The 17,563-nt window shown below is 49.0% G+C and overlaps 1 protein-coding gene and 1 long non-coding RNA gene across 20 annotated transcripts in view; one reads left to right on the top strand and one right to left on the bottom strand.

Moving 5' to 3' along the window:
* The window catches only part of Cib4 (calcium and integrin binding family member 4), a 109,781-nt gene that overhangs the window by 48,141 nt on the left and 44,077 nt on the right, over positions 1 to 17,563 (bottom strand). Inside the window, exons 1-2 of one of the 19 annotated variants that reach the window (XM_040271466.2) lie at positions 3,163 to 3,231; positions 2,707 to 2,741 (exon numbers count right to left, since the gene is read on the bottom strand). The exons of 17 other annotated variants lie outside the window; for them this stretch is intronic. In XM_040271466.2, coding sequence (XP_040127400.2) covers positions 2,707 to 2,741; positions 3,163 to 3,216 — 89 coding nt within the window. In that variant the 5' untranslated portion in view covers positions 3,217 to 3,231. Of the gene's footprint in view, positions 1 to 2,706; positions 2,746 to 3,162; positions 3,232 to 17,563 lie in introns of those variants that run through there. One more of the 19 variants, XR_013429167.1, reaches the window with a different exon arrangement.
* LOC144369424 (uncharacterized) lies at positions 752 to 1,813 on the top strand. Its single transcript, XR_013429170.1, has 2 exons — positions 752 to 988; positions 1,125 to 1,813. It is a non-coding gene; the product is annotated as an uncharacterized LOC144369424 (long non-coding RNA).

The raw sequence follows: 17,563 nt of genomic DNA, 5'->3' as shown, positions 1-17,563 counted from the left end.
CCTGGCATCCGGGATTTCAGAGGTTCCTGAGACTCTGGGTTCTTGATTCTGTCACCCCAACCCCTTCAGGCAATTCTCTTTCAGTTTTCCCTCAGTTAAGTCTGGATCATGGGTCATCTGCTTTGAACTTTTCAAACTTTTTTTGACCTCTCTCATCTACTGTTATCACTTATGTTTCTTTTATCCTCATAGGTTTTTTTTTTCCCTTTTAGTAGAGAAACAGAAGATGCTGTATTTTCTATGTTAACTTGAAGCTCTCTGAATTTTGCTTTCTTAATTTAATTAGAGACAGCTCTGTATCAAACATCCTGCTCCTCCTCCTTTTCTCTAAGGATGGTGTCCCATGATGCAGTATATTAGCACTTTGTCACCTGGGTCCTCTTGATGCAAGGGTAATGCCAGGTGGAATGTCATTCCCATTTTGAACCAGAACACTTGAGCGTCTCCAGCCTTGCTGGTTCGCCTCCGTTCCTCAGAGCTTTTGACAGCAGCTGCACAACCTCAGCCTGTGATCTCCTGGGTCTGGAGCCGCCCTTGGTTGAAAGCCACAGAGATCTCTCTAGTATCACCCCACCAACTTGGAGCTTCTGACCCCCATGTGCTTGTCTCATCTGTCTTATTTAAAGGTGTCCAATATGGAGATACAGAAGCAAGATAGAAGTTGACCCCTTTGCCTTCCTTAAGCAGTGGCAGTCCCACACCATGCCAGCACTGGCCTATGTATGGTCTCCATGGCCCTGAAAGGTGGGAGCCTCCTAGGGGGCAGAGGGGACAGGCATGGGCCTCTTGTGCTCAGGAATGGAGCCAAAAGAAGGGATGGGCCAGAAAAAGCTTAGAGAGATGCTCATTGGAGAAGTTTGGGCTGAAGTGGAGCCTTCCTTGGCAGCCGGGGGAAGGTCGAACTGCACCCTTCTCATGGGAAGACATCACAACAGGGCTGGAAAGAGGCTGGAAACAGGATCTGAACAAAGGCCACCTCAAGGCCTGGGTGAGCAGCTCCGAAGAGGGTTCCCTAGGGATGGCTTGTTTCCAAGGACCTTTTCCAGGGTCAGTGCAGAACAAAGGCAAGGGGAGGGCCTTATCCACCAGAGAAAATCCCTCTCTCCTCTCCTTTCTCTCACCAGATCCTTACCTTCCAAAGATGCCACTCAAAAGCCCCTGGGGGTGGAAGGAGGAGCAGCTGGGTCACACTCCATTGCCCAGAGGACAAGCCCGTGCAACCCCTGGGAGGTCTATCACTTTTTAAAATGATCTACCCTTTGCCTAGCAGCTCTGTGCTTACGAACGTCTTCCGAGGACTGACTCTCACCTGTTGGATATTTATACATAAATGCTTAATATAGAATTATTTGTAAAGCTGGAAACTATAAACAACTTGTGTCCATAACAAGGGGGTTGGCGATGAATTATGGTTCATCTACACGAGGGAATGATTCATGGCCATTAAAAAAGAATGAGGCAGATCTCTATGTGCTTTCTGTAAAACTGGCCAAGAGGAAAACTTCAACAACAACCACCAAAAAAGGTGCAGAACAGTATGAATGAGATGAATGCTACAGGATGCATGGGGTAAAACTGTTGAAGGACATGTGCATGGAAAATTCTGGAAACCTGGGGGAGAAACTGCCGGTAACTCGGGCTGTGTCAGGGAGAACAGCTGGGAGGAAGAAATGGAAACATTTTTTTTTTCATTGGGGATTTTTATCCTATTTAAATTTTCTAGCCATGCTCACAATATTATTTCCTTTCATTTTATTTTTATTCATGTATTACTTTCTAGAAAATATCAATAAAGGTTCTATGGGTAGGAGAATATGGGTCTTTGGGGCATTTGTGATGCTTTTTGTTTTTGAAAAAAGCATGCAAATATTGTTTTTAAAAGGGAAATAACCCAGCCCTGTGACTGCCCCTGGTCTCCACAGCTCTGCTACCTGGCCACCCCTCATCCTTATTTGTACCTGGAGAGGCTTATGCTTATGGCCACCAGGCTGGACATGGTGCCCAGGGAGGGTTAGCTCAAGCAGAGAAAACAGAGGGATCAAGAGGGAATAGGCCAGGGTTTAAATGGTCTCCTCGTTCCCACCTCCCCCAATTCCCACCCACCCCCAAATGTCCGTTATCCCTCTAACGGGTTTTGTTGAGCACCTGGCTTGGGCCAAGCATGTGCACACCTCTCATCATATCCACTCTCACCACAGTCCCATGGTAGGTGGCACGTGCCACATCTCCATGCAGGATGATGGTGGTCCTGGCCAGGAGGCTTCCACACTGGGCAGGGATCTGAGTGAGAACAGGGCCCGACCTCCCCTCCCACGCCCACTGCCTCCAGGGTGTCTGGCACATAAGGGGCCGGAGGAGAGGCTCGGGCAGGACAGGGAGGGGGATGCACCCCAGTTCACACAGCCCATAGATGGCCAGAATGGGTTTCAGCCCTCCACTTCTTAAGTCCTTTTCTCATTTCCTTCATTGTCCCAAGGAGGCCCTGACAGCTCTGTGATCCTACAGAACCGCTGCCTTGGGTGGCGGCAAAAGCCCTGAAGTCCGATGTCTCTCCATTCAGGGCTTGGGTCTGTCCCTCCCTGTCTGTCCCAGCTGCAGTCCAGGGCCATGTGGCTCTGAGCAAGAATCAAACTTAGAACAAGAGGTTGGACGAAGGCAAGATCCTGGCTCAGGGGAAGGGAAAGGCGAACAGGGGCCTCTACTCACCACAGAATTTCATTTCTGGTCAGGAAGGTCAGGGCCTGCAAAAACATCAGAGATGTGGCCAGTCACTCAGTCCAGCCCCTCCTGGTTTCCTGGGGAGTGGAGAGCTTTGGAGCAGGGAAAGAAAAGCCCAGTCTCTCATTCCACCACTGGGGACATGGAGGCACGACAGCCCAAGGTAACAGACACCTCATGTGGTGGCAGAGTCTGAGGTGATGCCTTTCTCTCCTCCTTGCAGACCTAGAGAGGGGATCAGAGACTTGGCCAAAATCCTGGGCTCTGGAGCAGGAGATGGGGGTGGGGGGGTGCAGGACTGGTTCATGCCACATGGATGCGGGTTTAGCAAAGGCAACAGCCACCTTCCGGCCTGGTAAACTTTAGCATCTCAGGAAAGAGTTCTCCATTATCCCACCTGCTCTGGGAAGCTCCCACCTCTGGCCAGAACTCCCATCTCCCCACCTGGTACTCCTCCAGGTCCTCCCAATGCATCTGGTATCTCAAACACTGTCCCATGCCAACCTCTGCCTTCTCTCTGCCAGCAGTAGAACCTTGGCCCCAAGGTCTCACCAGCTGGTACACCAGTTGATCTGGTTGCCGTGGTGATCCAAGTTCCATCTTCTGACCCCAAGTTGGCACAGAGACAGGTTCTTTAGGTTCCCCAGGCTAAGAGACATCATACCCCAAACCACAAATAGAAAGGTAGCTCAACAGTGGTCTCGAGATTCACACTGTTGTTGACTCTGGAGTCAACCCACCTGGGTTCAAATCTTAAATCTGCCACCTGGTGACCATGTAACATGGGGCAAGCTACTTAGCTTCTATGTGTCTTAGTGTCCTAAAGTGAAGATGATAATTAGAGGACTGCTGTGCGGGTTAGTTGAGTTAGTTGAGTTAATACAGATACTATACCTGGCACATAGTAAGCTCTCAATAAATGTTACAGCCAGGTCCCAGTACTGTGCCAGGCATGGGATACAGAGAATAAGGACCTTCCATGCCATCAGCCAGGTCCCTGCAAGAACAGAGGCCACATTCAATTAGGATAACAGGAAGAGTTCTTAATACAGGAACTCTGCACTGAGGTGAGATGAAGGTGTGGGAAGTCACCCAGGATCATTCAGAATCCTGGGGGTCCTGACAACAGAGTTGTCACCAGCTCTGGCCCAGTAGCTGGTAGAAGAAACACCCCAGGTCACTCTCTCTTCCTCCTCTGATCTCCTGAGGCAGGGAGTCAAGATCAGGACTGGGAAAAACAGAGAAAATGACCGTACAGCCATCAACGTGGAAGTTTAGGAGGGTCCTTCTGAAACCACCTCCCCTCCTCTGCCTCCTGGGTGGTCTGAGCAGCCACCCTCCAGAACAGGTGCTGTTTCCCTGGCCTGGGGCAGATGCTCTCCATGCTGTCCTAGGTGAAGAGCCCAGGGACTTTCTGGTGCAGATAATCTGTGTTTCTAGAAACGCAGCTGCACTCTGTCCCCAGAGACAGCCTGGCAGAAGAAGCCTGGAGCTCTCGTTCCTTCATTTCCTCAACAGACACCAGTCCAAGTATCCACAAGGTGCCCAGGACTCCACTTGACCCTGGGGAGCGCCGACCGCACACCCACACCCCGAGCACGTGCATACACCCTGGCTATGGAGGCAGAGGACACGGAGGTAACAGTGCAGAGTTGTAAGAATGTGGAAGAGGAGACACTGTGGGCAGAGGGCTTTGTGTGCACAGTGGCACTCCAATGACTGTTCATGGTGGTTGAGGACATGGACTTTGAAATATGAAAGGCCTGGCTGCGTCTCTCCTTGATGGGTCAGTCTGAGAAAATCCTAAAGCCACTCCAGACCTCAATCCCTCCACCTGCAAAATGGGACTAGTAAATCTATGCTTTATAATGATTGCAAGAATGAAATAAAATGATGTAGGTAAAATTCTTTTTTAACAAGATACTGTGCAGGTTGAGAACTCAACGAAGGGCAAATCATATTATTATTTCTAAAGGTTGGGCATGGGAGGAAGAGCAGGACTTCAGCAGGCAAAACCAGCAACTAAATCCCCTCTCCCACTAAACCCTGCCATTAACTGAGCAGCTCCTATCTGCCAGGCTTGTGTGCAGAAGCTGGCTCTATTTATGAGACAGCAGCTCTGGGAGATTGGTGGGGTATCCTTGCTCCTTTGATCAGGGGAAAGAGGAAACTGGTGAGGGTAAATGACACCCTTGGCATGGGCAAGTTGCAGGTCTAGGGATTCCCAGCCATGGAGTGGGGAACCCAGGAAGGCCAGGGGACTGTTGAGATCACTTCCTTCTTCATTCTCGCTGGGTTCTCCTGATTACATGAGGTGCAAGTGGCTGTTAGACACCATCTGCCTGTGCCTTTAACAGCTGGCTGACATTTGCTCAAAGGAAGACAACAAAAACAAAGGAGCCCAGAGATTTGAGGTCCTGGCTCAGCTCCTATGCATTAGCCTAGGCAGTGGAGACAGCCCACGAACGGGAGCCCACAGCCTTGGGTGTCAAGGAGCTATGAGAGCAGAAAGCAAGAAAGCTGGAGGGCTGCTGCTGGAGCACTGGTGGTCCTGAGCATCACCTGAGCAGACACCTGACTGAGCCACGATCCAGGTGGAGAAGATGGGGACAGTGTTCCAGACCCAGAAGGCTGCAGGATGCAGCCAGAATTGCATAACAATGTTTGGTTTTCATATTTGTTTTATAGAGTAACTTCCATTCTGAAAATGATGCAGGTTCATCATTTATAAGTGGTAAAAAATGTCCTTTATACATGTATCTCTTTAATTAAAAGAAATAGGAGCCCATTAAAGAAAAACATTAAGTAAATGATTAGACCAGTGGTAAAGAAATGTGCCAGAAATCACAAAGGTCTCTTTCCCCCCTCTCTCCCCTCTGCCCGCCCCCCCCCTCACACACACACACACACACACACACACACACACACACACACACACCCCAAGGTTTGCCAACTCTGCCCCCTCCTCTCTCCTTTAGCTTTCATCCTCTGGAACTCACACACCCCTCCCCGCCCCCACAGGCTTTATGGATTTTGTCCTAGAGAAGGTTTTCATTGGTTCCCACAAATAACAATAGTAACAATAAGAATGTCACCTTGTATTTGCATATCCTTTTACAATCCCCAAATGCTTTTTAATGTACCATCTCATTTGCCCGAGAAATAAAAGCTTATACTCCTTTAAAAAAAAGAAAGAAAAAATCCCCCCTGTAATTCTGCCTTTAACCAACCTGCACCCTCCCCCATCAGTGCCCTACATCTCTCCAACTCCTCTTCAACTAGGATTTTGAAAGGGGTGTGATTGAGCAGGGAGCAGGCTCTCTGGAAGGACAGGTCTACGTTTTTCTCCTCTAGGGTCTGCATGGGACAGAATGGATTCTTTGTAAGATTTCTGTCACCATGCAATGGACTCTACAAACTGCAAACCCTTCTCCAACATGGATTTAGACATCTCTTTCAACAGACACTGAAAAATAAAATGCATCTATAATATGTAAAGAACTCTTATAAATCAACAATAAAAAGACAAATAAGCAAACTAAAAACATCATTGGCTTTATCAGGGAGATAGATAGAAGTCAAAATGACAGTGAGATTCCTCTTTGTGCCACTAGGATGGCTGTTTTAATAAAGGTAAATAACTAATGTGAGTGAAGACGTGGAGAAAGTGGAATCCTCACACATTAATGGTGGGACTGTTAAATGGTGCCACCACTTGGAAACCTTTGGAAGTTTATCAAAATATGAAGCAGAGTTACCCTATGATCTTACAGTTCCACTCCTTGGTACAGACCTAATAGAAATGAAAGTATAGTATACACAAAAATCTTATATAAGAACGGTCATGGTAGCATTTTTTGCTTCAAAAATAGAAACAGCACTCTTTGGCTCTTGCTTCCAAGATGACCAAAAAAGAAGAGGAAGAAGAGGAAGAAGGAATTATGGTCCTACCAAAAAGGCCTATTTGCTGCACCAGATACATGCCCAAGGACAAGACCATTAAGAAGTTTGTGGCTGAAACACAGTAGAGGCCACAGCCATGGGATATTTCTGAAGCAAGTGTCTTCAACACTATGTGCTTCCCGGGCTCCATGTGAAGCCACATAAGTGTGTAAATTGTGCCATCCACAGCAAGGTGCTCAGGGGTCGATCTCATGAAGCATAGAAGGACCAACCCTGCCCCCCCACACCCCCTATCTCCCCAATCTAGACCTGCTAGTACTGGCCCGCCTCCTCCACCAGAGCCCATGTGAGGAGCTGGGTCCTTAAAGACAAAGAAAAAACATTTTCTAGAAAAAAAATAAATTTTCAGAAGCTAAAGGGGGAGGGAGATTAGGGAGTAAGTGCTAATAGGTAGGGTCCCCCCCACCACCCCGCAGCCTGGGGTAATGAACTTGTTTTAAATTAGTTGGCGGTGATGATGTTATAAATCTGAATATTCTAAAAACCACTGGGGTATATACTTTACAAGCATGAATTGTATGGTATGTCAATCAGATCTCAAAGCTGTTATTTTAAAAATGTCAGGGGGTGTTTAAATCTTACCTTTATGCCTCTCTCACAGTAAGCCGCCATAAATATTATTAAAGAAAAGTGTAAATGAGAGGCTGTGGCCGAGTCCTGCAGCCCTGGGGGGTTACACCCACAGCAGCGGTTCAGCGCTGGGACCAGGGTAGAGCCTGCTGGAGCTGGTCAATGTCTGGCTCTGAACCTAGACTAGACTTTTGAGCGCCCATTGTCCATAGAAAGGAATTTCTAAATTGCTTTGGTGTGGAAAGGTACAGGCCTGAGGGGAGAGCACATCCTGGTTTCTCTGGGGGACATCCTGGACTCGAGAATGGCAGGGCCACCTAGTAGTTCGGGACAGAGAGGATGAAGACCGCAGAGAGGAAGCGAGACAGCCCTGTGCTCCTTACCCAAAGATGGGGCCATGGTGCTTAGAAACGTCCTGGAGCACAGAGAACCTAGCACTGGAGCCGGCTCTGCAGAGGCAAAGGGACCTCTAGGCTCCTACGCACGCTGCAGCGGCTCCAGCACCATTTCATCGCAGGTGCGCAGCGGCAGGGGAATGCCCAAGGCAGGGCTGTTGGCTTCCCTGGCTGGATGGCATCATGCAGTAACCAAGAAGGTCCCACAGCCCCACAAGGGTTAGGGCGCAGAGGGCCTAAACAGGTTGCAGAGCTCAGTAAAGCGCTTTCCCGGGGCTAAATGGGACCCGATGGACTCCCATAGCGCATGCGCACATTACCCAAAAGGCCAGGTGTGGAGAATATGGACAGATAATATCCTGGAATTTCAGTCTTTGTGTCCTTTCCCCCACCTCCCCATAAGACACAGTTTCTCTCTTGTCTCCCATTTGCATTGCCTGGGGAAGGGAAAGTAGAATTGTTACAGCATGGGGTGGGGAGGGGGCGGGCTGAAAAGCAGTCAATGTTCCATCAATAAACCAGACTGAAGGGAAGGCTGAGGGAAGGAGAGACTGGAGCGTATAACAGAAGGACAAAAGGAAGCACCATGCCACCAGGGAGGCTGGCCAGCGTGTCCCCACCAGCAGCATCCCAGTTGCCAGCCCTAGGGAACCCTGCTCACTGCACAGGGGGAGAGGCACATATGTCACCGGCTGCTTCTCAGCTACCTCCACCACAGCAGCCACTCCAGCTGTCACTCAGGGACTGCCTTGCTGTTTGCTTCCCAAGGCTTCGCTGACACAGACTGCCCGACATACATGCCCAAATTCCAATGGCCCAGGATACAGAAAATCTCCCCAGAAAAGAGGATGCAAGTTCTTGACAGAGAACAGGGAGGACTGGTGGGCATGTGGAAGGAAATGTTCTTGGGCTCTGGACAGGGGTGACCCTGCCCTTTTCATCTTGCATCAGACCCAGGGTGCCCCACGTCACTCTGGTTTCAAGCACTGCGGCTTGGGTGGGTCCATGTGAGCTTCTTCCGCCTCCCACTGACAGTGTTGCCTCGAGGATTCTTGAGCCTTCATTTTCTGGCCTGGAGTTTTCTCTATTAAGACAGCTCCACATCACGTGGGTAAACAACAGCCCAGAAGCTCAGAGTAACACTCCAGGGAGAGCTTCAGCCAGTCGGGGTGGGAGCTGGTGGAGAAAAGCTCCCTGCCCATACTGCTGGGTGACAGCTCTGGAGGGCTTCTGTGGCTTTAGCAGGTCCAGGAAGAGTCAGGATCTTAGAGGCAGAGGGCACCTGACACACCTGGATGCCCAGCCGGGCTTTCCTCTTTCCTGCCTCTCTCTCAGCCTCCTACCTGCTGTCTAGGGTCAGCTGTCAAACAATCCACACAAACATCCTGTTCCAGGGTCCGTTTTCATGTGACATCATGCTGCATCAGCCCTGGGATTGCTAGGCCTCTGCTGAGTCTGCCCTGCCACTTGTGTTGAAAGTGGAGACGGCTATTTGATGTGAAAGGAGACTCCAGACACTTGCTTTCTGGTTCATTTATTCAAAAAAGTTGAGAATTCTTAATTCTAGAACTTCACAGACAGACCTTAGACATCAGTTCACAGCACCTTTACTTTACAGATGCACAGACTGAGGCCTAAGAACACAGGCAGGAGACCACAGCTCAACTGGCTCCGGGAACCCGGCCCATCTCCTCCCTCCCTCCAGGTCTCTAAAAGCTGCTTGCTGGAGGTCACAGAGCTGGTCTAATGAGATTCTATCGGTGGAAATGCCTTGTAAACCTGAAGCATTATAAAAATGCTATTTGTCCTGATTTGTCCCGGGCCTGGGACTGGAACCCAGAGCTGTGGGCTCCCTGGCCAGTGCTTTCCACCAGGCAATAAGAACACTACCTTAGACAGCGGTTTAGAATTTCTTATTTCTGTGGCTACACTCTTAGACACCTGCTAACTAAAGTCTGCTCCCTGCCACCCTCTCTGCTGAGCGTTTTCAGTCTGTCTCTGCCAGGTGGCTGGGATTTGGGGTTGGCCATCTGCTGTCCTTGTCTTATGTTCATTTATTCAAAAAAGTTACTTAAGACTCTTTTAAAGTGTCCTAGGCACTTTGTTCATGCTGGGGATGGAGTGGTGACAAGGAGATTAGAAGGCAGTAGGGGAGAAATGGATTAAATGATCACTCAAGTGGCTGTGTAGTTTCCCTGCACTGTGACTAAAGAGTGGGGGACACGTGACAGTGAGCTAACAGGGCTATGTCATCGACGCAGGAGTCAGAGAGGCTCCTCTGAGGAGAGGGACATTAAGCCAGACCTGAGGGAAATGTATCTCCAGGCAGGAGAAGACTGGGAAGGATCCCCTAGAAGAAACTTGAGGTGCTGGAAAAAAAAAAAAACATGAGGCCATTGTGTGGGTCAAGAGCTGAGCCCAGGAGGGGGCTGGGGGCAGATCCGCAGGCTCCCCCAGGATCCTTGAGGGTTTATCTTCAAAGCTTTCCTTTAAAAGAATGGAAAGTCATTGGAGGGTGCTATGCCGAGAAATGACATAATCAGATTTTGGTTTTCAAGGGATCACTCTGGCTGTAGGGTGGCTGGAGAATACGTTGGAAGGAGGCCATGTGGCTCTGAGGAGAACCGTGAGGAGACTGCGAAATAACCTGCAGGAGGGGAGCGGTGTGTGGTGGCAAGAAGGCGGGAACTGGATGACTTCATGTGGCATCTCAAGGTGGAATGACCCACACTGGGAGATGGGCTGTGGGAGGGGAGGGAGCAGAAGCTGTCAATGGTGACCCTCAGGGTTCTGACCTACAGCAGCCTGGGAGGAGGAAATGCAAATTTGGGTGGAAAAACAAGATTCTGGACGTGTTGAGTTTGAGATGTCTGTGTGATAGACACGTGAAAATGACAAGGGGCAGTTAGATAGGTGGGCTTAAGAGCTCAGAACAAAGCTCTGGGCTGCAGACAGGCATTTGGAAATGTCTAGACACAGGTGACACTTAAAGCTATGGGGATGGGGATTCAGCCAGGGATCCCAGTGGGGAAGGAGACACCAGTTCCTGCCCTCGGGAAGTTCGCATTCGAATGCAGTGGACAGAGCATTCCACTTCCTGGGATGTCAGAGCCCTGTGTTAGAGGACAGTCCGCCCGTCAGGAATGAGCTGGACGAAATACAAAAGCCATCTGTTTGAAGACAGCCAGATCTGAAGAGATCAGGAGCCAGAGAGAGAGGAAATGTATGGAGGCGCCATTCAATGCTTCTCTTCCCTTCCGATGCTGATTGGGAGACCCAGGGGCTAAAGACCAAGCAGCAAGGAGAGATTAAGACACCAAGAACTTGAGTGGATGATTTTGACAATCTCCTGGGAGCTGGGAGACAAACTTGGAGCTCACATTGCAAGGCAAGCAAGACCTGAGGGCCAGGGTCTCTGGGAGAAGAGAAGCACACCAGGTCAGTGTCAAGGTTAAAGGCCCCTTTCTTCTAGCGCCCACCCAAGTGGTGGAGTGTAGCTAAAAGATGGATCACTGAGCACAGTTATTGGCACCAACATGAGGCTTGGAAGACCAACTTAGAATTGAAGGTCCACCCATGAGAAACGACCCTGAAAAACAAGCCAGATTTTCAGTGAGAACCCCAGAGAAGTTATGCATTAGGAAGAAGGATGAACCAGAAATAGAGCAGCCCTCACAAAGTCCAACCGCCAGCGTCAGACCAGCTCAATCCCAGACTGGATTAGGATGACCTTCCGCTCCCCTGACTGCTTTCCGGAAAGCAAAAATAAATCCTCTGTGATGAAAGTTAACATCAATCGGAGCCCAAAACCATCTCCATAATAGAAACAGCCCCACAGGTGATCCAGATCTTGGAGTTTTCTGATCCAGACTTTAAAATAGCTGCGATTAATATGGTCAAGAAAATAGATGACAAGATGGAAAATTTCCAGAAGAACTGGAATCAAGAGAATCAAATGGAAATTAGAGTGGAATGGGTAGAATTTGGAGATTGAAAACCTTCAAAAATAGCTAACAAGGGTTTGGGGATGGGGCTCAGTGGTAGAGCTTATGCCTAGCATACACAAGGCCCTGGGTTCACCCCTAGTACAAAAGAGAGAGGGAAAGAGAGAGTAAGGAAAAGGGCTTTTTCTGTATAGCCAGTAGGAAGAGCATCACAAGGCAAATGAAGTAGGGGACCACAGGGTCTCGCAGGCCCAGCCTACAAACAGGATGGACAGGGTTGGGGGCAGGGCCAGCCAGCAACAGCCTTCAGTGGAGGGAAATTCAGGTTGGAACCACATCATTGTAGAACCCAAATGTTGGAGGAAGAAATTAGAACTCTGTTCTTAGACTAAGAGTGAACAGTAGTGATGTTTGTCTGTTTGGTTTTAGTTTGCCTCAGGATCAATTTAGAAAAAGTAAAAATACAATTCACACTTTTAAAAAATGACTTTTTTTTTTAAAATATCAGCAAATGCAATCACCACGCCAACACTTAAAACACTTTTATCTCCTTCTCCATCCCTGCCGAGGTTCATCTTTTTTGGCTCTTAAAATATAAAGAATTTTTTTTAAAACCCACTATGGAATGAGCCTAAGTAACAGTTTTAGCCTGTAACATTGAACCTTTGAGCAAATTTTGTCATTGAGCAAGACCTTTTCGGCTGGCTTATTTTGTCCTTCCTTTGCTGACCTTGTAAACTACTTAATTGCGAAATGTGGTTTGTTTCAGAGTGCCTCTTAACACTGTTTTCTTTGAAATGGGAGATTTTTCCATTGCATGAAGGACCAACAGCAACATCTTCAACATGTGCTCGTGCGCACAGAGCAGAGCTCCTTCCACTTACCCGGAGACATATGGTTTTCATCAGCCACTTCTTTCTTCTTGGCAGCCACCATAGCACAGATTTACATTTTATTTAGCAAACGGCCCACTCCTCTTACACCGAGCCCCTATTTGCTTTCCTCCCTCGTCCCCTGTCTCACACAACCCCACCTCTAATTCCATTCCCAAAGAGTGCCAATCAGGCAAATCCAATTGATTGAGTTGTCATCTGTCAGCCCTGGCCAGTGAGCCCTGAAGCAGAAAGTCACCTCCCTGAGCCCCTTCTAGAAAAGAGGGTTCTTGGAACTAGATTGGAGGGCCAATCTCACTACCCCAGAGGATGGGCAGCCAGGGGAAAAAAAGTGGAGGGCTCAGAGGCTGTTGGTATTTGGGGTGCTCTGTCCCAGCACTGGTCCACTTGGGGGGGCTGGCTCTACTACTTGCCACAGGCTTCCACTCCTCTCCCCCACAGTCCTTCCCCTTCCCAGCACCATTGGGAGCAAGGCACAAGGCTCCTACCTTAGTCCCTTCTAAGGTGGAAGCAAAGTTGGGTGAGCCCTCAATCAACCCAACCCTCCCTCCCCCTGAGGTAGGCTGAATCACTGATATATATATGGCCAGGTGCCTGAGTCCTAGTGAAGTGGTCCTGTCCTAACTAGGTGCTGAGAGGTCCAAGTTTTCCAGAACCCTCACCCCCATATCAATGGCAACAATTATTACTTCTACCTCCAAAATGTGCCTTGGTTCCATGCACACATCTCCGCTGATCAGCCTGTTCTGCAGCCTGCTCCTCTCTCCCCTGGACACCTTCACTAGCTTCCCCACAGGGCCCCCGGGGCCACTGGAACCTCCCTCTGGTTTATTCTCTACACAAAGGCAGCATAATCTTTTTATTTATTAATATTATGTTTATTGTGGCGCTAAGGATCAAACTCTGAGCCTGCTAGGCAAGGGCTTTACCACCGAGCTACACCCTTGGCCTGAATGTGATCTTTTAAGAACGTGGATAGATCACGTCAAGCTCCCCCTGAAAATTTCCGTGGCTTCCATTGTAGTTAGAATAAATATTGACACCTCACTATGGTCTCCAAGGTGTCTGCCTATCTCTCCAACCTCATCCTGAGTGACTCTCTCTCACCCACTGCGTCCCGGCCACATAGGCCTCTTCAGTTCCTCAGAACCCAGCATCCTGTGCCTCCCAGGCCAGTAGCTACCCAGCCCTGACCCCTCTGGAGCAGGCAGCACAGCCTCTGGTCTTGTGAGGCACCTTGCTCCAGATATCATCATGAACTCCAGAGGTAAGATGGTCCCTTCCCAGGAGGGTTATTTCCCTGGGCCTCACTGAGTCCAACCCCTTAGTTTTCAGGGAGGGAAAGAGGCCCAAGTAAGGGAGAGGGATACCCACCACTTGAAGGGAGTTTAGAGAAGATCCATCCTGGCCCGAGTCTTGCCTCTGAGGGCTCCCTGCCCTTTTCCAGACTCCCTGGTCCAGCATGAGATGCAGGGGGACATCAGGTCTGCAGTTTGTACAACATCTTGGAGACCAAATTCCAGCATGACTCCTTCCTTCCAGGGCCCAAGGTACAGCAGAGGCAGGTGAATATTTTTTAGCTTCTCATGAGCTAGGCCCACAGGGCGCTGGGGGCTTATCAAAGTTAGGGGCCCTGGATATGAACCACACGCTGAGACTCTCAGCCACACAGAAGTAGAATGGCAAGAGGGACTGACCCCAGGAAAGCAGAGGGCTCTGAGCTGTTGCTGGGAGAGGAGAAGGGCCTTCCTATGGCTCAAGGCTTAAGGCTGGCAGTCTAGCTCAGGAGGTAGAGGAAAGCAGGAAACATGGGCTTGGGCTATTTCCGGAAGGCTGTTCTACAGAGAGGCAGGATGAGAATAGACATGTGATAAGCAAGAAGATGAGGCCAGGTGGGGGTGATGTATCAAACTAGACCTGCAAGGTTGGTGGGGACATCTCTGGGCATCTCTTGAGAAGCAATCAAAAATAAAAGTTGCTATTTAAACAACCGGCAATCATTCTAGCTACTTCTGCCCTCCAAAGGTGTGGCATGATTCATGTCAAAAGGAGGATGAAATTTTTTTTTTTCAGTACCAGGGATTGAACCCAAGGGCACTTAACTACTGAGCCACATCCCCAGCCCTTTTTATATTTTGTTTTGAGACAGGGTCTTGCTAGGTTGCTTACAGTTTCACAAGTTGCTGGGGCTGGCTTTCAACCCATGATCCTCCTGATTTAGCCTCCTGAGCCTCTAGGATTATAGGCATCCATACTATGGATGGATTTTACGTGCCTTTAGAGGCTGGTAGGGGAAGGAGTTAAGACTCGTAATTTGATTGTGGTAAAGGAAAAAGTAATTTTAAAACTGGTCCTGGGTGGATTTCTGAGCAGACAGACTGTCCCAGAGTCAGGCTGAGGCAGGGGGTGGGACTGAGCCACTGCATAGGAGAAAGAAAGATGAGGCTCTGGGAGTGTGGGGGTGGGGTGGGAAGAGGCCTGGGGGGGAACCTCAAGGAGGGGGAATGGCTAGTGGGAGGGTGGGGACATGAAGAGGGAATCAGCTGATATTTGACTTTAAGGTGTTTTTGTGCTAGGACGCACAAGCCCTCCCAATTACAGGTAGGGAAAATGTGCTTCATATGCCTTATGCTGGGGCTACTTTGAGGAAATCAAGGAACAGGATCTGTTTTATACTTGTCCTGACACAAGACAAAGGAGAAAACAGCCGCAGGAGGGAGGGAGAGGAAGAAAGGGAGGAGGAAGGAAGGAGATGAGTTCAGGAGAAATGGGACATCGAAGTCCCTGCAGTATGACAGGTTGAGGGCTTGGTCCATCTCCTCCCCTGTGTTAAAAGGCATGGTGGCCTTATAAGGCCATAAGACTTAAGAGCACCCAAATGACAGACATCTGATTTTAATTTTGTGGGTAACTGAGTAGCTGGGAAAAGAGCAGCCAGGAAAAAGACAGAGCAGGACTTGTAAGGTTGGGCCCAGCCCCACAGGCCCTGGAGGGTCATCCTCTAGGAGTCTAAATCCAGGTCCTCAGGACACCTTCATGAAAGTGATTACAGAAACCCAGGAGGAAGTGGACATGCCATTCCCTGCTGCTCGTGCGCGCACACACACACACACACACACACACACACACACACACACACACACCCCACCTCTGCTCAGGTGGGTCTGATTTTGTACTCCTTCTATCTGCTTCCTCTTGCACTCCCTCCCTTCCTTCCTTCCTTCTTTCTTTCCTTCTTCCTCCTTCCCTCCCTCCTTCCCTCCTTCCCTTTCTTCCTTCTTTTCTTTTTTTTTTTTTTTGTATGGAGATTGAACCCAGGGGCAGTTAACCAGTGAGCCACATCCCCCAGCCCTTTTTTAATTTTAAGACAGGGCCTCTCCAAGTTGCTGAGACAGGCCTCAAGCTTGTGATACTCATGCCTTGGCCTCCTGAGTAGCTGGGATTACAGGCATCTGCCACCATGTCTGGCTCTCCTCTTGCCATTTCTTAAAGCTACTTTTAAATTATGGATCAGCTCATTAACAACCAGTTAAGGTGATTGAGTAGTTTCATCTCTATTTCAGGGCAGCCCGGGGATCCTCTTGCTCCTTTCCCTCTCACTTAGAAACTGAGGTTGCGCTAGGTGCGGACCCTAGAACTCCCTTGTGCTTTATAGAAGTGTGGTTACTTCAGATAATATGTAGCCATGACTAGAGACCCCTCAAGAGGGCTCAGCAGCATCTGATCACAAGATTCAACCTTATATCCCAGTTATTCAGAAAAGAGTCCATCATGAACTTTATTGTAACACCACCCTTAGAAAGGTTTCCCCAGGAGCCAGGCGCAATGGCGCATGCCTGTAATCTCAGTTGCTCAGGAGGCTGAGGCAGGAGGATCACGAGTTCAAAGCCAGCCTCAGCAACTTAGCAAGGCTCTCAGCAACTCAGTGAGACCCTGAGCAACTCGGCAAGACCTGTCTCTAAATAAAATATAAAAAGGCCTGGGAATGTGGCTCAGTAGTTAAACATCCCTGGGTTCAATCCCTAGTACAAAAACAAATAAAAACAAAGAAAGATTTCCTAAGGACCTAGCATGGATATCTCCGACCAGAGGAGGATAACAAGGTGGAGGAGATCTCAGATGTCATGTGACTTGAGGCTATTGAGTCTAGGAAGAGCAAAGCAGGAAGAACATGCAAGTACTAGAAATGTAACAAAGTTGATTAAGCAAGAAAAACATTATTGGCTCATGTGAAAAGGAGGATCAAGTACATTTCATGGATGGCTGAATCTAGAAATGCAGTAATGTCCTTAGGGTCCTTTCCTCCACCTGCTTGTTTGCACCTAGTACTATCCATGGCTGGACTTGTGCCTCAAGCTGTGTCCTTAGGGCTCTGACTCATGCCATCTCTCAAATATCTTCTCTCCATGTGACAGAAAGCCACTCTGCTCACCAGGAAACCTAGATTCATATACTGTCCATTTAGAGACCCCATCAGATCAAGATGGTCTTTTCTAGAATTTCTGTTGGAAAGTTCTAGATCCAGTTGGTTGGGCCAAACTTGAATCACAGTTCTGCCCCTGAAGCAGCACACATGGCCCGATGAGGCCCTCCCAGTGGCCTGGACTGGGTCATGAGCACACTCGCTGTTTGGCGGAAGATTTCAATTAGTTCTACCCAAGTCACTCATGGGGTATGTTCCCCATGGGAGAGGGTTCTGTTGTCACCAGAGGGGCAGAAGAGGTGCTGGGCAAATGAAAGCAGCAGACAGCTACTGCAGCTGTCTCTAAATTTGAAAGAGTCTGCTTTTCCTTTCTATGTAATACAAGGTTGATCACATCTCCATCTCTCTTAATATCCTGCGGTGGCTCCCCATAGCTTACAAGATAAGGCCCAGTTCCTTCAAATGGCCTGCAAGCCCTGTGTGCTCCAGCCAGCTCCCTGCTCAGCTTCGCTGGCCACCACGATGCCCAGCTCTCTCCCAGGCCCATTTGTACCCCAGAACCATCAGCTCTCAGTCCTCCTCCCAGAGCACAAGCAAAGCTTCCTCCCAACTCTGTACTACAGCCAGAGGCAAGATAACAAAATTTCTTACAACCTT

Source organism: Ictidomys tridecemlineatus, chromosome 12 (genome assembly GCF_052094955.1).
Source record: "Ictidomys tridecemlineatus isolate mIctTri1 chromosome 12, mIctTri1.hap1, whole genome shotgun sequence".
Lineage (NCBI taxonomy): Eukaryota > Metazoa > Chordata > Mammalia > Rodentia > Sciuridae > Ictidomys > Ictidomys tridecemlineatus.
The sequence above is the reverse complement of the archived record's forward strand: the minus strand, read 5'-3'. Positions and strand labels throughout refer to the sequence as shown.